Genomic DNA, 22,430 nt, shown 5'->3' on the forward strand with positions numbered 1-22,430 from the left:
GTTTTCTGTATCGCTTACTATGTCTGGTGTACAACAAAGAGTCTTTGTATTGTATATTGTTACGGGATGTAATGAGAATAAGTTTACGAATTACGATATCCCATCCAACCCCGTATATATCTTCTGTAAATACTTCTGTAAATCATTAAAGCTCTTATTTCGAATGAGATTCCGTCGCACTTTAGCGAGGCGCGCTTTCCTCTCTGTTTGCCGAAAAATACAGCAACATAGCCATATGGAGAATGCTTTGAGTGTTTGTGTCGTATTTATGTGAAAGTGCCTCTAAGAAAGTAACTAATTATGACATGAGTGTAGACATAGGTACCCTCGCCTTTCACGAAAAAGTGGGGGAAATGTAAGGTTAAACAGGATTACTTAGAAACATTTTCCCGTATCGATTTGGTTATTATTACCCACATTCAGATAATTCATGGCTGATGCATTATAAAACGACAAGCAAGCGGGTCACCTGGTGGTAACGTCCAACCATCAGAGGAATTGTAAATTTGTTGCCAGCTCAAAGGACCAGTATAGCAGTGTTCCACAAACATTTTGAGTTCAAGTTATGTACACCTAGGAAAACGAAGGTGTTTGGACATATAATTGTAGACCATAAAGCATTTACATCTTGTGTACCTACGTATTTTTCTTCCGTCCGTCTATTTAGCTTTAGAGCGTTTTCACATTTTTCGATCCGATATCGGGGCAAATAAAATGTAAATGTGGCAGGCTTGCGCTGTGAGCATTCGTATATAATTAACAAGATTTCATTTATTAACATCTGTTAATTACTACAGGAATCGAAAGAGTTTTGCCTCCTGAACATGGGAAAATATTTATTATAATTGATTTCTCCATATTAAAAAAAATACAAAAAATTGAAAAAATATGTCTGAATTTGCCAACACTACAACAGAATAGATATGTTTCCTTTGCCTTTATCACCAGAAAAAGGAGCTGTCATAATTTTGATATTGTCTCTATGCAACGTCTACGTCAGATTTACGTGATCTTTTTTTTAAGAGACTAGACAAAAGTAATGGATCTATTGTGTCGTAGTTTTGGAGTTATGCCCTTTTAGAATAAGCACATCTTAAAAAAATTGTAATAAATTAATTAATAGCTGTAGCGAAATTTTAAAAATATCAGCGCTTTTCTCTTTCCAAACAGAATACAGAGAACGAATCAAATTATAGTCTTAGGAATATGAAATCTTGTCAATTAATGCCCGGAATCAAGCATGTATTACCTATATACGAGTATATTAGTATCTAATGACATGTTCGTTCATTCTCACTTGAATGCTTGCCAAAGGCATCGCTATTTGAACTGTGAAACGGCTTTCCCGGGGGACGTATTACCATTATCACATTCTGAAAGATCGCAACATAATCTAATCTTTTATAGGGTCTTTGTTATAACTTTTCATTTTATCTTGCCTAGGTAAACTAAACATGTTTAGTTACAGGCCCAATGTGGACTTTTGTCACTTTAAGTATGATAGTATTATTCATGATTATTCTTAACAAACATCATCTTTGCCACTGTTATTTAAAAAAAAAACGGTTCCGCTCTTGGTGATGGATGATAATGCGTATGTCTGTGGATTACTGCATACTGAGTCATTATGAACACTTGAGACAATACTCTTGAACAAAAAGCTTATCTTGATCGTTTGTTTTGATATTTTCGACTTTGACCTCCTTATATTCAGTCTTTGTTCGGGTTATTTTAGTATTGTTTAAGGAGAACAATGTTTTGTTATACTTTATTGTTATTCCTGAATTATTATAATAATTCACACAGTACATCCGATCCGTTTCCAATATCAGCATCGTGATGAATCATGTCAAAGTTAATTTTTTTATCTCGAAATCTATGCTGGTATCACGGGATATAACTCATATCTATAGGTAATTAGATCATCTTTTCGATTTTCTCTTTTCATACCCGCCCCGTCATGACCTTGATCGATCCGGGCGGCTCGCTCAATGGATCTTGCTTCTTAAGCCTGGTCTCCACTGAGCGAGCTGTCTCGCGCGGCAGCCATTTTCGGTGCGATTTTGAGCCCTGTATCGTATAAAATCATGCCTCAAGCGCTTGCCTAGCGCGTCGGCTCGCTCAGTGGAGACCGTTCTTTACGTGCTAAACAGGGGCGCACTGAGCTAGGTATATATAAGCCGAGTCGCGGTTCCCGATTGGCAAATTATATATTATCATTACTTTAATGACAAAAATACCGACGGGAAATTAAGATGTAGCCATAATATAGAATATATATGTTATTACGCATTTGGCACCTGTATACACGAAACATCTGCTTTTAAAAAAGTGGGCGAAAAGTTTACGCAATAGAGGAAATAAACAAGACAAATGTGAAAGCACAAAGTCGCCAAATGAAAATTTTTAGCATCATTAGAAATTTAGAACCTTAAAGAAGTAGTTACATACTTCTAAAAGGAGTTTTCTCGTCATATTTGTTACTTATTACGATAGAGGTCTAAAAGGGCTTAACATTATTGTATGGTTGGAAAATGCCAAGTATCATATCATCTACAATTGTTATTGAGGTATAATTATTGCCTGCACTGAAGTATCAGTATTACCAAAAATGTAGACTGACGTCAAATTGTAGCCATCTATACTTATACAACTTCCTTTTACAGCCCAAAAAACCCTGCAGATCTTCAACATCGAGATGAAGTCAAAAATGAAGGCGCACACTATGACAGAAGACGTGGTCTTCTGGAAGTGGATCTCCCTGAACACCCTGGCTCTTGTGACCAAGATGTCCGTCTACCACTGGTCCATGGAGGGAGACTCCACGCCTGTCAAGATGTTTGACAGGCACTCGTCACTGTCTGATTGTCAGATTATCAACTACAGGACTGACCCGAAGCAACAGTGGTTGTTGCTTGTTGGTAAGTCTTTAATTGATTATTCTGTATAACATAATGTAAGTTTAAATAATTTGCGTTTATGGAACAGCAGATATCAAACGGAGAATAAGAAGCTGGATTTGGACTATTTTGAACCTTTTTCGTTCCCAACACAATGCAAAGAGACATTATAAGTTGACATTATTAAGCGAACATTAGTTGGGGGTCAGTTTGAAGTGTTATTACGCACTTGTTATTGTTTACAATAAAAGGCGTTTCCCTCTGGTCATGGTGGATTGCGCGAAAGTCAATTATCTCTTTCACGCCGTGCCGCACATTACTGCGGGCGTTTCTGAAGCGTAGTGTCGGTGGTACTATTTGTCCCTACCGTTGATTCTTATCAATTCACTATCTATGGCGTTTAAAGCACTATGGACTCCTTTCTTAAAACTCTCAAACGATTGCGTTTAATTACATTTCGCGTAAGAGTGAGATAGATTTTAGCTTGCGTAGTCCATTGATTTCTCTTCTAAGCTTGTTGCTGGCCATATTATCTAACGCAATTGGAACCACTATTGCATTCACCATTTCCTGTCAAATAGTATAAGATAAAGATAGAAATAGGTGATGAATGCCATTGCGCCCACACTTTAGTTAGGCAATATGGCCTCTTTTATTGAGACAGGTTTTGGTCTATGTAATATAGTTACTCCATCCACATATTTGCATGCGCAGCTGCTTCTAAGCTGTGACCATCTCTTCCCAATATCGGCATAGCACCGAGACCGATCTATCGGTAACGGACAATGATTATGTTCATGTCCCAGGAACTAACTAGTATACTTCTGCACCAGGCATCTCCGCGCAGCAGAACCGCGTAGTAGGCGCGATGCAGCTGTACTCTGTGGAGCGCAAGTGCTCCCAACCTATCGAAGGGCACGCGGCCTCCTTCGCCACCTTTAAGGCTGAGGGCAATGCGGAACCGTCCACGCTGTTCTGTTTCGCTGTGCGCAGCGCTCAGGGCGGCAAACTACATGTTATTGGTATGTGTTTGTAATTTATGCCTCATTTAGATAGTGGGAGAAATATGCTTCTTCCGGTACGTTGCCGTCGATGACCGACGATAAAGTCGCAGACTCGCGGTCGCTCAATGTAATGGACACCCCCAATATTTCTCGCACTATTTTTAAAATAATCTTTTACACCTTAGCACCTCGCGGTGAGCGCAAAGATGACTGGTGATCAAATACGTGTGATTTCCTTACATTTGAATTACTTCTACTCTTAATTAAGTTGTTGCACACAAATTTCCATTGGTCGCGCGAACACTACAAACCCCGTGTATGAGACACCAGGCTAGCTAAAAACTATTATGTTGCTAGCTTTGCATTGATTGATTGGCCAGATTGACACAAATTAGGTCAAAAAGATCTTCCAAACAGCCAATAATAGATACTGTGTAATATGTAAGCCGTAAGAAACGGATAGAGGCGCCCTTAGCAAATTCTTTGTTACACGATTTAATTATGTACAATTACTAATAACTTCAGGTTTAAATAAGGTAGCACAATAAAATTACGATCCATTCCATTCTTTATGTATCGCAACATTCTGTGTTTAATAACTTCGTTACATGTTCGTTCGATGCACCACCTAGCTGTTAATTTTTTCTTTTGCCATAAATACTGGTTTGCATATTATGACTGTACATTTCATGTTTGACGAACTATTAACGTTTGTTGGTAGGTTATTTAGCTTGTATATTATGTGTGAGTGTATCTATGTTTACGCTTCTCAGAGGTTGGTCAAACTCCCGCGGGCAACCAGCCCTTCCCCAAGAAGGCAGTGGACGTGTTCTTCCCCACCGAAGCCCAGAACGACTTCCCGGTAGCCATGCAAGTGTCCCCCAAGTACGACGTCATCTATCTGATCACCAAATACGGCTACATACACATGTATGACATCGAGACCGGGACCTGCATCTACATGAACAGAATCTCCTCGGATACCATCTTTGTGACCGCGCCCCATGAGACCACTGGAGGCATTATTGGTGAGTCGCACTTTCTAATCCCGCTTGAACCATTAGGTTGTGATATTGCAATTTTACTTACGTTGCATCAAATCCTATATGTTATATAGCTACGCTCTTGCATTTCTTATAATATAAGTAGTATAGGATTAAACGCAGGTGGCAAGTGTGAAGGCTTTTATAAATCCACAAACATGCGAAAAAAAGAAGAAAATTATGTGAAACCGTAGGCATAGTAATAACAGCTTCAAGTTCAAGCAGTCATTGACCTCAGTTATCGAACGGGGTTCGCGTGCGTGAAAATACAAGGCAGCACTATTTTTACCCCATCGCGGCAAAATTCATTTCATTCATTTGCGGCAAAAGGCATTCTAATATTAGATGCAAGTTCAAGATAGCTATTTTTCATATTGCCATGTAAAAATGCTGGCGCCACCTGAATACTTAATGAAGGTAGCCTTCGAGACAGCGTCGAAGCGACTTATATTAAAACATTCTTTACTTCTGTATATGAATGTTAGCTTAGAACAAGTTTCCGTGTTGCGTATACTAAAATGTAATTAACAATTTATTCGGTTACTTGAAAATAAATGAGTCATAGGACATCATGACTGACTATCTATTCATCCTACGTAGATAAATATTATTGGCGTGGCAATATTTATTTTCCTAGATATTTTACTATCAAGGTGTGTTTTATGAACCCATGAGTAGCGAAAGAGCGATCGCACGATTCTCTTGCACTTTACGCCAAAGGGAAACCCATTCAGGTTTACAGGCTACGAGTTTATAGGCTTTCGGTACCCTACTTTTAAGTCAATATGGCGTCGTTACTAGCTAAATGAACTGAAACAATTAACACCATGCTACCAGATGTTAGACTCTGAACTTATTTATTACATTTATGTTTTTGGTGAGTTACATTATCCGGACTAATATTCCGTCTGTCTCGTTTACAAAATAGACCCAGCCTGATACGATGGTATTCTGCTTTTCGTAGGTGTAAACCGCAAAGGCCAAGTGCTGTCGGTGACTGTTGAAGAGGACTCTATAGTGCCGTACATAAACACGGTGCTGCAGAATCCCGAGTTAGCGCTGCGCTTGGCCGTACGGAATAACCTGGCCGGGGCGGAGGAGCTGTTCGTGAGGAAGTTCAATATGCTGTTCACCAACGGACAGTACGGAGAGGCGGCCAAAGTGAGTAATAAAGCTAGAGTTTGGAGTGGCAGATAATTTATGACGCTTCTCGGGTCGAAGAAAAATATATATATTCCGGATTCTTCTCAACAGAGGTTTTTCCGAACTGGTGGTGGATTTTTTTTGACATTCATAGGTGCTTGTTATAGCCTAAATTGAATAAAGATATTTTGACTTTGAAGATTGCAAAAAGTTTTACTGTTTTCGTCAGACCCCCTGATGCTACATTTCTACTATATTCCCAAAATTCCAATTTTTTTTCAAGACAAAGGGTCCACCTAGACCACTTCCTCTGGGATAAACGGTCCTTCGACCCGGATAATTTGAATTTTATTCTATCTTATTTATTTTAGTAACTTTATATGTAAATTAATGTTTTTTTTTGTAAGGTGGCAGCGATGGCGCCGCGCGGTATCCTGCGCACGCCGCAGACGATCCAGCGCTTCCAGCAGGTGCCGACGCAGCCGGGGCAGACGTCGCCGCTGCTGCAGTACTTCGGCATACTGCTGGACCAGGCGCAGCTCAACAAGTTCGAGTCGCTCGAGCTCTGCAAGCCGGTGTTACTGCAAGGTTTGTTCATAGCGTCCACTATAGTAATGCTCTTAAAAAGAGAGGTAAAAAGCAATTATATTAATACTTCCACATTTTAACCATGTTTATAGAAGCGAAAGGTCTTTCCTGAGCGCTTCGATAACAGACAATAAGGCATCTGTATCCACAGCCTAACCAAGATTACTATACTGTCAACATTTTATAACAAAGAACGGAATGAAAATCATGATATTAACCCTCATTTGCTTACGCAGGTCGCAAGCAGTTGCTAGAGAAATGGTTGAAGGAGGAAAAACTGGAGTGCTCCGAGGAGCTAGGAGACTTGGTGAAGCAAGTGGACCCCACACTCGCGCTCTCCGTGTACCTCCGCGCTAATGTAGCCAGCAAGGTCATTCAGTGCTTCGCGGAGACCGGCCAGTTCCAGAAGATTGTGCTTTATGCCAAGAAGGTATATAATATTAATATTGGATAGCAAAATGTTTATAACAGCAAACTATATGTGTAATAATATGCATCTATGTGAACTTTTGCAACGCCAGATAGAAATTCGTTGCTGAGGGGTGTCTTATTATTCGCGTACCCGAAGTAACAACTTACTATTTACTATTATGGTTTATATATTAAAAACCACTGTTACTCGCAAATACATCTGCTAATAATTCGTGTATCGATGAAATATGCATTGTTCCGAGAAACAATATCACCTGTGCACCGAATTTCACCCAAAAAAAGACATTTCATATATTTGCATTGTACAAAATAAGGTATGGTAATACCCCAGTAACTAAATTCTCCTTCCACTAGGTCGGCTACACCCCAGACTACATATTCCTCCTGCGTTCCGTGATGCGAACCAACCCGGAGCAAGGCGCCGGCTTCGCGGGCATGCTGGTGGCCGAGGAGCCCCCCCTCGCCGACATCAATCAGATCGTGGACGTGTTCATGGAACAGAACATGGTGCAGCAGTGCACTGCGTTCCTGTTGGATGCACTCAAGAACAACCGTCCCGAGGAGGGGCCGCTGCAGACCAGGTAATGCACTTCTGAATACTCTTGAAATATTCCACCGCGGTGTGGAGAGGAAGGGGAAACCACAATACTTACCCCAAGAAAGTGGTCATAAACTCAACCAACGACCTTTGTGTAATTTACCCTCCCTCGCACCTATTCCTTTACTCTTACGGTTTCAATCATCTATGGAATAATCTGGCGTAGCGGTAGTAGTGCCCTTCGCTGAGATACTAGCCATTAGAACTGTGGTTGATCCTTGATTAACATAATTATGCAACTTTTAATCCCGTGATATATGAAGTTCCAATGTGGAAGCCATCTTTTTTTTGCTACGACTACAACGAATGTCAAACCAGCCATCATGCAATTCTGCAAGCCGAAATTAATTTTACGGAGATTTGACCTCTGATTTGACATGGCGCAACTCGATCTAAAAGTTTGGTGATCATTCAATACTGATTATAAAACTTCTATCATGATACTCTTCCAGACTGTTAGAGATGAACCTAATGTCCGCGCCGCAAGTGGCCGACGCTATTCTCGGCAACGCGATGTTCACGCACTACGACCGCGCGCACGTCGCGCAGCTTTGCGAGAAGGCCGGCTTGTTGCAGAGGGCACTCGAACATTACACCGACTTGTATGACATCAAGAGGGCTGTGGTGAGTGGGAATTAATCTTGATGTGTACGGACTGAGTTTATTGTAAAAAACCCATTAGGAGGTAATTAATCAAATCGTTGCGGCATTCGTATCGTCGGCAACGACTACTGGGGGCCAATGAGTTCAGTTGATCAAACAGATACCACAATCTAGTGAAACTTGCATGAAAGTTCTCGTATTGTCTAAATGGTGCTTTAATTTGCGGAAGTCTGGTTCCATAAAATAAAACCATGACTATTTTATATAAATCAATATACAAGTATATCACATACCAAAAAATGTATATTACTTATTCATATCATGTCACTTTCAGGTCCACACACACCTTCTGTCAGCCGAGTGGCTAGTCACCTACTTCGGCAGCCTCTCCGTAGAAGATTCCCTGGAGTGCCTCAAAGCCATGCTCCAAGCTAACATCCGTCAGAACCTGCAGATTTGCGTGCAAATAGCAACCAAGTACCACGAACAGCTGACCACTAAGGCGCTTATAGAACTGTTCGAGAGCTTCAAAACTTACGAAGGATTGTTCTATTTCCTGGGCTCCATTGTCAACTTCAGCCAAGATTCTGAAGTGCACTTTAAGTATATTCAGGTGGGTTGTTATTTCAATTTGTTTAAAAAATTACACTTTTCACTTACTTAATGGTTTTGTCAAAAGTTTGTGTGTATTTGCTTGTGTGTTATATATAGACTGACAAAAACTAACTATGCAAGTGATATGACTGACATGTTTTTACTACCGTGGCAAAGTGATGACTTCATTACTAACCCTTTCAGAACTGATCAATACAATTGTGGTTCTCAAGATTCACACAGGTTAAATTTTTACTTTAAAACTACATAATATTGTTTGTGTAGTCACATTTCAACAACCATTTTGTTACTTTTCAGGCGGCCTGCAAGACCGGTCAAATCAAGGAAGTGGAACGCATCTGCCGCGAATCAAACTGCTACAATGCGGAACGTGTTAAGAACTTCCTCAAGGAAGCCAAGCTGCCTGACCAGCTGCCTCTGATCATCGTCTGCGACCGCTTCGACTTCGTCCACGACCTGGTCCTGTACCTTTATAGGAATAGCTTGCAAAAGTACATCGAGATTTACGTGCAGAAGGTACGTTTTTTAAAGATAGCTGTTGCCCAAAACACTGCACTTCAAACTTTTTTTTTTTAAATACTTGAAACTAAATCGCCATTCCTTTTGCTTTTTTTGTTTGTTTTTGAGGATAATAATATGTTATAATATAAATCTAGACTTGTATACCTACCCCAACAAATCCCAAGTTTCGCCATTTTTAGGTGAACCCGTCTCGTCTACCTGTGGTAGTGGGAGGTCTACTGGATGTGGACTGCACAGAAGACATCATCAAGAACTTGATTCTTGTAGTACGAGGACAGTTCTCCACCGACGAGCTGGTCGCTGAAGTAGAAAAGAGGAACAGGTTAGAAAATCATTAATAGCTCGTTATTGCCTAGGCCTGTAAGCAGGCACTTACTTATTGACTATTAGAGAAGCTTGCGAGTCATTTAATAATATGAAACCAGCAATTGAAGTTCCAGCCGGTGAATTGTAAATGAAACAGCAAACAAAATTAAACGAATATGTCAGTGATATAAAGTATTAATAAAACAATCCAACACGTTTTAGTAATGTGATTTCAATTGCTTTCCTAGACACTATAATAGGTTAATGATGTGTTCTGTATGATAGCTACTATAAATAGTTGTTGGTTTTATCAGACTGAAGCTGCTGCTGCCGTGGCTGGAGACGCGCGTGCACGAGGGATGCAACGAGCCGGCCACGCACAACGCGCTCGCCAAGATATACATCGACTCCAACAACAACCCGGAACGCTTCCTCAAGGAGAACCAATGGTGACTACACTTTGGCTAGTTATCTGAGTGGGAATTGTCCTTCCTTATTCGTAACCGGGTGTGATAACTAGTTGTTCTGGAAACCCTTTGTTCCACCCAAACAATCAAGTTAGGTAACTGATTAACCTTTTCGCCGCCGCGTCAAATACATTCCTCCTGGAAATCTAGTAATCCAACTCAGTTAAGAATATGGAATTAGAATACGACCCATATAATTAGTTTTCTTCGCGGTAGAAATATTCCACCTTGTTAACCCACGCTACCGGGATATTATGCGAACAAAAAGCTAACGTTGAACAATGTTCCGTCAGGTACGACTCGCGCGTCGTCGGTCGCTACTGCGAGAAGCGCGACCCGCACCTCGCGTGCGTGGCGTACGAGCGCGGGCAGTGCGACCGCGAGCTGATCGCCGTCTGCAACGACAACTCGCTGTTCAAGACGCAGGCGCGCTACCTGGTGCGCCGCCGCGACCAGGACCTCTGGCTGGAGGTGCTGGCCGAGACCAACCCTTACAAGCGGCAGCTCATCGACCAGGTCGGTTAAATACAAATAAATATTAACACGGGACACTTGACACTAATTGACCTAGTCCCAAAGTAAGCAAAGCTTGTGTCGTGGCCACAATGGATACATACTCAAATACAATGTTTTAAACTTTCATGATTTTCACTCATAGTCATAAGTAGTAGTTACGACTGGGACTTATCACATTTACAACAAGTAATAATAAACCTCGACGTTTCAACCACATTGCTGTGGCCGCGATCACGAATAGACTACTCGTCGATTCGTGACGTTGAAACGTCTAAATAGTACTCTTAGTTAGCTGTCATCGGAGCACTCTTTGTTGCAGCTTGTTGAGTTATGTGTGTGTGCTGTTCAGTTGTTAATAAAGCTTCTATCTATATATCTTCATGTATTTGCGAAGAGCTAATGAATCATAAAACTAGGTTTGGGTTACATACAAACTCAAGATATATTTTTGTTTCCAGGTTGTCCAAACGGCGTTATCGGAGACCCAAGATCCGGAAGACATCTCTGTCACTGTGAAAGCTTTCATGACCGCTGACCTGCCCAATGAACTCATCGAGCTGCTCGAGAAGATTGTGCTCGACAACTCTGTTTTCAGTGACCACAGGAATCTGCAGAATCTGCTCATCCTGACAGGTAAAACTATTTTTAATACTCTTTTAATCCAGAGGTCGTATTGTGTAGCTGGCAGACTGATCTCATCCTATACCGTTTGACAGACTGAATACTTTATTTATTTATAGCTTTTGCCCGCGGCTTCGCCCGTGTGGAATTCGGTTATCGCGCGCTGTTCCCTCGGGAACTGTGCATTTTTCCGGGATAAAAAGTACTCTATGTCACTCTCGGGCCCATGAACTATCTCTATGCCAAAAATCACGTCGACCCGTCGCTCTGTTACGGCGTGAAAGACGGACAAACACACACACTTTCGCATTTATAATATTAAGTATGGATGGATTTATTATGGTAATAGAGAAACACCACTTATAAGCCAACGTATTTATTTCGAAGCAACTAAAAACAAATTTTCGTCGAAGAACTAAAGTCACCGACAGACGGAAATAAGGACATCCACTAGTATGGTACTAGTAAGTAAATATGTATTTCCACTCCATCCGAACTAAACTAAATCTTACTAACAGCAATAAAGGCGGACCGCACTCGCGTAATGGAATACATCAACCGACTGGACAACTACGACGCGCCGGATATCGCCAACATCGCGATCAACAACGAACTGTACGAGGAAGCCTTCGCCATCTTCAAGAAGTTTGACGTTAACACTTCCGCCATTCAGGTAAATTTATTTAAAAAAAAATAGTTAAAACTCAAGCCTCATTTAAATTGCAAGATATATCTTGCGGTTTTTCAGTTCATTGCGAAGGTGGTGCAATCGGTCGATAGAAACATTGTACTACAAGTCGCGCACTTCTCGCACCGTCTGAATATTTATGGCTTACCTCTTATTGTCACCGTGTCATAAAATGTATCTAACTAAACACTCACTTTCTAGTCACTTTTTAAGATTCCGTATAGGTATCCGGTTCCCTTATAGGATTACCTGCGTATCTGTCCGTCTATTACGTTATACGTATCGTGTTTGGCCAATTTGCTCCAAAACACTACTCCAATTCGGTTGAAAATTTGTACAAATTTATAAGACGGTGACCCAAAGATGGATGTGTAATGTAAATAAATGGATTTTGAACATATTAGCCACTTCTAACCTACAAATAGCTCTACAAATATTTATAAACTATAGGATAAGCTATAAGCGAAGTATGTGTTATTTAAAGTAACATAGTTATATAAGAGAAAGTTCCATCACCTATATAATAATAATAATATGTACTCTTTTCGACAGGTGTTAATAGAACAAGTGAAAGACCTAGAGCGAGCGAACGAGTTCGCGAACGCTGCAACGAGCCCGGCGTGTGGTCGCAGCTGGCCAAGGCCCAGCTCCAACAGGGTTTGGTGAAGGAAGCCATCGACTCGTACATAAAGGCCGATGACCCCTCGGCTTACATGGATGTCGTCGCGACCGCCACGCAGGAGCAGAGTTGGGACGATCTTGTTAGATATTTGCAGGTAAGAAAAAAAATTAAGTGGTGATTAAGTTTACACTACTGTTACTTTCTCATTTGTAACGAAAACTTTGCTATAAGGACATGTTACTACTACATGCCGGAGAAGGCGCTTGTCTTATGTTTTTTCTCACACAACTTGATGGATTGAGCGCCGCGACATCATAATTATATTTGCCAATGAAAATTTATAGCATTACAGTGCCACCAAAGCGCTGTAAATTTCAAAAAATTAAACCATACAACGAAATACCAAGCAATCACAAATGTAATAAACACCTTGAGTTTCTTGCCGGATTCTTCGCAGCAGAGGATTTTTCTAACCGGTGGTAGATTTTTATTGACATTCGTAAGTGCTTGTTTTAGCCTAAATCGAATAAAGATATTTTGACTTTGAATAATTCTGCTGACGCGATTTTAATGGTATTCCTACACTAAAGTTCAGTTCAAAGACTAAAGAAACCGCTTGTGTTCCAGATGGCCCGTAAGAAGGCGCGCGAGTCATATATCGAGTCCGAGTTGATTTACGCGTACGCGCGCACCGGCCGCCTCGCGGACCTGGAGGAGTTCATCTCCGGACCCAACCACGCCGACATACAGAAGATCGGCGACCGCTGCTTCGAAGACAAGATGTATAATGCGGCTAAACTGTTGTACAACAATGTCAGCAACTTCGCCCGGCTCGCCATCACTTTGGTGTACCTCAAAGAGTTTCAGGGTGAGTGGATTCTTGCTGGATGGGTGGCGCGTAGAGAATTATGGCTAGTATGGACATTGCTTGAAGCTATCTATGCACTAAAGCATACGACTATTATGTCGATGGTTCCTTCCATTTCGATATATAGAGACTTAACCCATCGTACACATACCGGTTGCATGCCAGCGAGGCTATAGTCCAAAGCATAACAAGGGTGAAAAAATCCGAGTTTTTCGGAGACGCGAGAGATCTACATACTTACAATGTTACGATTGATAGCTTTGGTACGTGACAACACAATTCACCAATGTCAAAACAGCAATGTCAAAAGAGCATTGTGTCGCAACAGGTGCGGTGGACAGCGCTCGCAAGGCCAACTCGACTCGCACGTGGAAAGAAGTTTGCTTCGCGTGCGTGGACGCCGGCGAGTTCCGTCTCGCGCAGATGTGCGGGCTGCATATCGTGGTGCACGCCGACGAACTGGAAGACCTCATCAACTATTACCAGGTACGGTGCAGTTATTAAAGCTACGTACGCAATATGCGATTAGCCAGGCGGTTTTCCCTTGTCCCTCTTCATAGCATCGCTTGAGAAAGAGACGGCGCGCTCAAATCGCGCGGTTGGTTAGCCTACGCAGCCTAAGGCTTTACATGGCCAACAGTAAAAATGCCATTGGGATAGTCTGATTGAAAAAATAAAATTGTTATATTAAAGTATATTTTTGCTCAACGGAACGAGTCTTGTTAAGCTATCGTTTGGGGCAATAAAACATATTATCATGTTTAAAAATATGGCTAAATCATTTTTAAATTTTTTATGTTTATTTCTGAGAATTTAATCACTGACCACTGTATTTGACGATCCCTAATTGATGGCTCCTCTCTACCACTCAAAGGTTGTCTAGCAACGGTCCCTTCAGAAACAAGTCTGCCTTTATACTTTTTGTTTTATGTATTTCCTTTTTGTACAATAAAGAGTTTTATTATTATTATAATTTTAATAAAAAGAAAAAAATATTGAAATAAAACTAACTTAATAGTTTCATTAACTTATTTCTTATCTTTAGAATACAATACAATAACTCTTTATTGTACACCGCACAACGTAAATGATACAGAATACAGGTAAAGTCACCAGCATTAATATCTGCCACAGCGGAGCGTGCCAATATATCTGACACGTCCTTCCGGCCCTAAAAATAGAGTTGTATCAGATATTTATTAACGCTTGTTGTGACAGATATTGGTGTTGGTGACTACACAGAGAAAATTACAAAGTAAGCAATACGCGGCCTTATCGCTTAAGAGTGATTTCTTCCCGCCCGGCAATCTATTACTTTACTTATAAAGTCATTAAGTAGCACCTGTTGAATACAGTCGTGTGTTTCCCAGGACCTGGGCCACTTCGACGAGCTGATCAGCCTGCTGGAAGCAGCGCTCGGGCTGGAGCGCGCCCACATGGGCATGTTCACGGAGCTGGCCATCCTCTACTCCAAGTACAAGCCGGCCAAGATGCGCGAACACCTGGAGCTGTTCTGGTCGCGCGTCAACATACCCAAGGTTAGTTCCACCTACGTTTGTTTATGAAATAGGATGGCAGTGCCGGCTTTAGGGGAGGTGACCGGGATGGGACTGCTCGGGGCGCCGCGCGCACCAGCTCAACTTTCCTAAGGCCCGTGGTCACCGCGAGCGACCGCGTCGCGCCCACTTCGCCCACAATATTGGTGGGTCAGAGTGGGCTTCCACCATGACAGATGGCAGATGAGCGAGATGTACTTTCTGAATCAATCTCTCATTCGTTTTATCATAAACGCAACCATAAATACGATATTTGACTATTTTGTATATGTTTTATAAATTAAAACTACGCAATGCCTGTTATCGAATAGAAAAATAATTTTTAAGCTACCTTTACAAATAACAAAGTTATAAAGGTTTGAAATTCAAGATTAGACAGAGAAAGACATACTGGCATGTGACGTCACGCCATACGCCATACGCCAGTACCGCCATACTTGCTGCATAGAGAAAAGCGTTTCAGAAAGAGACGGGTATATAGATTTTTCAAAAAATCACTTTAAATCCAATTTACAACCGATTTAAATTTTCTCTTCGCTAAACACTATCTGTATATCTATATTTTCATAATAATATTAAGATATGGCAAAATCAGGAGTTGTCAAATACCGTATTCACAGGAATCCATGTTGAATTAAATTTTACTCTAATCTATGCGGAATATACTCACAACTCTCATAGCATGTTTTCACCAAGCCGACGTATTACGAGCATACAGCGCTCGAGATGTGCGTTCTACTTATAACATTCGCCTACACCGCCCGCGCTCTTTTTGATTAGTGTGACGGCAGTTTTAGCGGTCGTGATAGAAGGCGTTGCGAACGTTTAGTGGAACGCATCAACGCAGCCTATGATTGATTTCCTTTCAACTTCACTTGACTATGTATGTTTGCAGGTGCTCCGCGCCGCAGAGATGGCGCACCTGTGGTCCGAGCTGGTGTTCCTGTACGACAAGTATGAGGAGTACGATAACGCGGCGCTCACCATGATGCAGCACCCCACGGAGGCGTGGCGCGAGGGACACTTCAAGGACATCATCACCAAGGTCAGACTACCATCTAATCTCTAATATAATTTACTTACCCGCAGTTTCGCTCACACAGACCTTTAGGAATTCTCGCAACTTACGTCGTGATTTTCATTTTCGTCGTATGAAGAAAGAAAAGCTGTGAAAATTTTCGCGTTACTAGACTTTTCCGTTCCGTTGAGATTTCGAGATTTTACGTGAATCCCGTGTAAAAACCAGAGTAAAAAGTATCCTATGTGATAATCCAGGGGTCTAGCTATCTACGATACCAAATTTCATTCGCCATTTTAGCGTTAAGGAGTAAGAAACACTCGCGCACACCCACTGACCCCACGCGGGCCTAGTGCAGATTGGCAACTTAACATGCACCATTGAATTGCTTCGCAGGTGTGTGTAGGTTTATGCACGCTGTTTTCCTTCACCGTAATGTACGCAAATACACAACCCACAGCGCTGCCATACCTAACCCCGACACCTAAATTTTTCAGGTCGCCAACATGGAACTATACTACAAAGCGATCCAATTCTACTTGGACTACAAACCTCTCCTGCTCAACGACCTGCTACTCGTGCTAGCTCCGCGGATGGACCACACTCGGGCCGTCAATTTCTTCACCAAGGCCGGCCACCTACAGCTGGTTAAAGCATACCTCCGCTCCGTTCAGAGCTTAAACAACAAGGCGGTGAATGAGGCGCTTAACTCGCTGCTGATTGATGAGGAGGATTATCAGGTCAGTTGATGTTTGTAGTTGAATAACCTTAGTACAACAGGGTGGAACCTTTTCGCTGCAAATGTCTTGTTGGCATTCCTAACATGTGCCCAAGGTGTCATCGTGAAATATATAGTGAGAGGGTTGCATTTCATGTTGGAACATTTTATGCCGAAACACTAAACTTGTTTGTGTGGGTGCTGGGGAATAAAATCGACGGTGAATATGTTCCGAGAAATTCTTCCAATATAGGAGTTCAGGGGTTTCGTTCGATATATGGCGTATGCAATTATGGCAAATCAATCAATCATTATTTGGTTGATCGGGTTTTCCGGAGGGGTTGACCGGGAGCACTAGCACAACATCTTTAGGACGGTGAGGCAGGAGATACGGGTTCAAATCCCGGCAATTGCAATTGAAAAACGTTGTAATGAAATATCTTAGATATCATATCATTTAGCAATCATGCTAATAAAAATATTATAAGTAATGAAAACATACAAAAATATTGATCTATCAGTAACATACTAAACTCGTGATTCATTTCACAGGGACTACGGACATCGATAGACGCATTCGACAACTTCGACACGATCGCGCTCGCGCAGCAGTTGGAGAAACATGAGCTCACCGAGTTCCGGAGAATCGCTGCGTACCTTTACAAAGGTTAGTGCGGCCGGGCTCAGTCTGCTGTACAGTCCTACCTGCTTTAATATCTGACGCAACAAAGAGTGCATAAATATCTGATATGACTCTATTTCTAGGGGTAGGATGTAAGATATTTTTGCACGCTCCGCTCTGGCAGATATTAATTAATGCAGTTGACTCGCACACTAATTGAAACTCACTACCTTCGTATTTGAGAGACCATAGGTTAAAATTAAAATACTAGGCTACCATAGTTATTAAAAACCCTATTATGAGCTTGATACAATTGTTAATCTTTAATTCCAGGTAACAACAGATGGAAGCAATCGGTGGAGCTCTGCAAGAAGGACGCTCTATACGCGGACGCTATGGAATACGCGTCCGAGTCGCGCCAGCCCGACGTTGCCGAAGAACTCCTCGACTGGTTCCTGCAGCGCGACAACTATGAGTGCTTCTCCGCCTGCCTGTACCAGGTACATTTAGGACACCTTCACAGATCTGTTTAAAAATAATTTTGATACAAGCTCTTTTCCTGATTATACTTTTTGTTAACTGTACATGCACCATACCAAGGTATCATCCAAACTCCATACCAAGTTTTAAGTCGACGCCATTAACTGTAAAAGCACTCCGTAGAATTTCACTACCAGACTATTTTATTGTCACCAAATTTGCATAAGTATGGCCAATTCCACCTCAATCGGTTCGAAATATGATTGGCGACTTTTGAAACCACAACTTTACGTACGAATTATGCAAGTTAATAAAAGCTTATAAATAGTTACAGCAAAGTAGATAATCAAGCATGCGGGCCGGGCCACCTTAGCCTCATGGTAAGATATCTTCCCCACGATATACCTACTCACAATTCCGTGGGTTTACTGGTCTGTTGCAAACCTTTTAGAAAGAGATAGACTCTTATTTGCAGGCCCCCATGACAAAGTTATTTCGAGACACCACCGAGGGAACCTTGGTCGCGATACATACTTATCTTAATCAAACTTAGTGCCCATTAAATCTATATTACCAAGACACATTTTTGTACTGAAACAAAAGCTCGTAGAGTGAAAGACATGAACGCAATTAAGTGTTTAATCTCATGCCTGGTGATGATAATTCTGTGCAAAAGGTATGTGTTGAATGGTTCGCGCTGTTTTGTTTTTCGAGCATTAAAAACTGGCATTCAACTCCAGAAAATTTTACAGTTATCTTGTTTATTGCAGTGTTACGACCTACTGAAACCTGACGTTGTGATCGAGCTCGCGTGGAGGCATAACATTATGGACTTCGCGATGCCTTTCCTCATCCAGGTCAGTGTTTTAATTGTGTTAATTTTACAGGGGTTAGAGATACATTCAAAAATAATCAAAATATCGCGTTTATAAATACAGAAACAAAAGCAAGCAGATATAGAGCTCGGGTTTAAGTGAACCTGTGATACTCTATATGAGGCTATAGGTCAAACTACTACTCTACCACAGCAATAAATCAGTTATGAGGTATCAAAATAGCTGGACTCGAATCTCGAACCGATAATTTTTAACTATTGTTTATCAATTAATCATATCACCCCACATCCATCCACTGCTAAGTAAACGCCTCTTCATTGTCATGCCACTTTGCCTGGTCCTGTGCCAGTCTCATCCAGAGCCACGGCCTGCCCACCGCATACTTTATTAAACCAATTGTACTGTATTCCAGACTGTCCGCGAACTAACAACGAAGGTGGAGAAGTTGGAGGAGGCGGACGCGAAGCGCAGCACCGAGAGTGACGAGAACGAAGCCAAGCCCGCCATGATGATGGAGCCGCAACTCATGCTCACCGCCGGTAACGCATCCACTTTATCCTCCTAAGGCCTGTTATATAAATATAAAAAAAGATGTGGTTTCACATGAACTACCTAGTTTTGAATTTTTAAAAAGCGTTGTTTAGTAAAAATACATGTATTTTTCCTATACTTCGATTAAAGTATACAAGTAAAACAAAGGTATGGGTTTAAAAAAAATATGGTTGTTTTTTGTGTTTTTTCCCTGTGTGAACATATTTATCCTACGGACCACATAGCTTCTGTGAGGTCAGAAAGTTTCAAAATGAAGTGTCCTACTACCTAGGGTTTTATATCCTCAGGTCCTTCGATGGCGTACCCCGGCGTGCCAGCGCAGGCGTCGCCCTACGCGTACGCGGCGCAGGCGCCGTCGCCGGCGCCCTACCACGGCTACGGCATGTAGGGCTCCGCCACCCCCCAATGGGGGACCTACGCTCACTTCTGAGCTCACATAGCCCGCGCGCGCACCGTGTCACGAATAGGAAATCCTTGTTTTACTTACCTTGGATTACGCAAAGACTAAGACTATTTGCAACTGTTGTGCACTCGCGATTGGTTGTCGCTTTGTGCGTTTATTCTAGCTACATGGATCAGTGTGAAAGAAACGACGAAATGCGATGGTGTTGTCAGTGGATGTTAAATTGTCTAGTTTTGCGTAACGCGTCCAATCCATTTTGGGACGTAAAGTGACGATTGTATGTACGTTGCTAATAGTGTTATAGTATTTTTAAATCAATCGTCATTTTGTGCCTCTTTGAACAATCAGTCGTACCTGTTCGGACATCGCTGTGGCTGACGCACAGGTCTCGTTCGATGTAAATGCAATGGATACTCTCTATGCACTTGCGACCGAGTCGTAACACTCCGTCGACTTTTGGCTATGTATCATAAGTGAAAAATAATTAGGATCCCCCTTCACACCCCCTGCCGAGGCCTAAGTTACGATTATTAGTATTCTACTTAGTATTCTCATTTTGTAAAAAGTTATTCAAGCCGTAAGTGCATAGAGATACGTTTAAAATTTACGAATAGTTTAGCGGTTGGGCTGACAATTAGAACTATATAAATCGTTGGCCTGTACAAAACTATAATATATTTGATGGTAAAGTAGCTATGACTACAAAGTGCTTTATTTTTAACTTGGAATGAGAGTTTAATAGATCGGGCGGTGGCGGCCGCAGTGGTTGATAGCGCGTGTGTTTAGCGTCACTCGTTACTTTGGGTAGCGCGTTGAGGCGCACGTACTAGTTAGTAGACTGACGACCATTAATGCGCGCCTTCATATTATAAAACTAATATAAAACCGTGTAGCTTTCCATGACGCGAGGACCTTGATACAACTCGTGCAGCTTATACATACACCTGTTAACCCACCATCGAAGCTTAGATCTGTCACTAGCAGTCCATTGTGATGGGACGGTGGCCGCTCACCGCGACTGTAGCGAATGTCGTCCGAAATTATAATTAATAAATTATTGAAATTAATACTTTAAAGAATATTATTTGTCAATGTTATCATTATCAATATTATCAACTTGTGTGTTACTTTCATTTATTTTTATACATCAGAAAAGACATGAGTTTATAGTTGAAAATGTTTATTACAGATATAGAAGGGAAACTTGACTCGAACGAACAACAATCATATAAATTAGTGCAATAATAACTTTAATAATCACATTATAATCAAGTTCCAACGAATTAATGCATGCACGAAATTTATCTTCAATATTAATGTACAAAAGATATCATATTTCGAGATTTGACAGCGTTTGTTGTATGTATATAATGCTTCACATATTGTAGACTTGATCAGAACCAGTTGAACATAAAATACGAGAGGTTACGTTTATCGTAATGGTTTGAATATTTCTAGATACGTTTAGGTTTAGTCTAGGCGGAATTAGTGGTACAATGTTATTTTTGAGTATGGTATGTTTTAAACAGTGTGCGAGGTTTAGAACATGCTTAAGTTGCGTTCGTATCGCACTTTGATTGATGCCTTCGCTAGATAATATAAGTCAAATGTAACCATAAGGCACTCTGGGGGAATAGCTATTTTATATGTTACAGTTTTATACACACACACTATTGTTTAGAGATTATTTTCACCTACTTCAATGCGGAACGACCCCAGTAATGCCTTATATTATTAGATTACATAGTTTGCATTGACTCATTAAATTGTTACTTATTGTAACAAGGGAGTTGCAAATAAATCATTGATGTTAAAATGGTTCATTCAAATCATTCCTATCACATTATGATAATAATAATAGCAATTGTTATGGTACATTTTCTTTCTTTCGTAATGCTAAATCTTTAACATACATGTGGAAAGAAAGTTCATTGTTCTATTATTAATATTGTATTTATTCATGTATGATAATGTTTTCCTGAATTTTATTATAGTAAGATTATATTGTATGAATAAACCAACTTGTGTTTATATTTCACTCCTGTTGTAGTCCCTGGAAAAAGAAAGATTAAAATAATGTCAACACATTCACTGCCATCTGACTTCCACTGGCGCCACCGACATATGTGTGCGTTTAACATGTATGACAGCGGCACTGGGCGAAGTTCCTAAAACGCATATGTTAATTGGTGGCAGTGAATGCGTTAAAGCAAATTTCAACTTTTCTCTATCTACATAAACAAAGTTGCTTCCTGCTGTTTGTCCGTATGTATGTATTCTTAGATCGTTGAAACTATGCAATAAATTTTAACCCTTTTCCAGGTATAGTATTGACCACATAAATATGCACAAGTATACAATCTTCCTACATTTACAATAAGATACAAAATCAAATACAAAAACAATATTAAACTTTGACTCATTTTGTTGTAAATAGCTAAATAAGTGGGGCCTGAAATCAGCTAAATGCGATTTTTATCAATAGATAATTCAAGAGGAAGGTTTTTTGGTAAAGTTTAATTATGGTTGTTACATTTAGGTGTGTACTAAATTTCAACTTGATTAGTCAGTTTCAGTTTAAAATTTTATGTGGGCTCTCAGCAAGCTAGGACATTCATGAATTTGATACTTACATCAGATTAACTTGTAATTTGGTAGACAGATACTTTGTTTAGTTGACAATGCTTGTACAGTCAACAAATAGGTTGT

General features: G+C 40.9%; 1 protein-coding gene across 1 annotated transcript in view; it reads left to right on the forward strand.

The window, feature by feature from the left end:
• Chc (clathrin heavy chain) overlaps positions 1 to 21,742 on the forward strand; it is a 28,134-nt gene extending 6,392 nt beyond the window's left edge. Inside the window, 27 exon segments of the mRNA XM_074092077.1 lie at positions 2,667 to 2,921; positions 3,734 to 3,922; positions 4,678 to 4,932; positions 5,912 to 6,108; positions 6,498 to 6,678; positions 6,915 to 7,108; positions 7,465 to 7,691; positions 8,161 to 8,332; positions 8,646 to 8,924; positions 9,224 to 9,442; positions 9,628 to 9,770; positions 10,069 to 10,203; positions 10,515 to 10,737; positions 11,196 to 11,370; positions 11,877 to 12,031; positions 12,599 to 12,641; positions 12,644 to 12,822; positions 13,296 to 13,536; positions 13,865 to 14,022; positions 14,907 to 15,074; positions 15,988 to 16,137; positions 16,608 to 16,850; positions 17,381 to 17,495; positions 17,784 to 17,950; positions 18,701 to 18,787; positions 19,179 to 19,305; positions 19,606 to 21,742. Of these exon segments, the coding sequence (XP_073948178.1) occupies positions 2,667 to 2,921; positions 3,734 to 3,922; positions 4,678 to 4,932; positions 5,912 to 6,108; positions 6,498 to 6,678; positions 6,915 to 7,108; positions 7,465 to 7,691; positions 8,161 to 8,332; positions 8,646 to 8,924; positions 9,224 to 9,442; positions 9,628 to 9,770; positions 10,069 to 10,203; positions 10,515 to 10,737; positions 11,196 to 11,370; positions 11,877 to 12,031; positions 12,599 to 12,641; positions 12,644 to 12,822; positions 13,296 to 13,536; positions 13,865 to 14,022; positions 14,907 to 15,074; positions 15,988 to 16,137; positions 16,608 to 16,850; positions 17,381 to 17,495; positions 17,784 to 17,950; positions 18,701 to 18,787; positions 19,179 to 19,305; positions 19,606 to 19,706 (4,778 nt within the window). The 3' untranslated portion in view covers positions 19,707 to 21,742.
• Positions 21,743 to 22,430: the final 688 nt, after the last annotated feature.

The sequence above is a fragment of the Choristoneura fumiferana genome, chromosome 9 (genome assembly GCF_025370935.1).
Source record: "Choristoneura fumiferana chromosome 9, NRCan_CFum_1, whole genome shotgun sequence".
Classification (NCBI taxonomy): Eukaryota; Metazoa; Arthropoda; class Insecta; order Lepidoptera; family Tortricidae; genus Choristoneura; species Choristoneura fumiferana.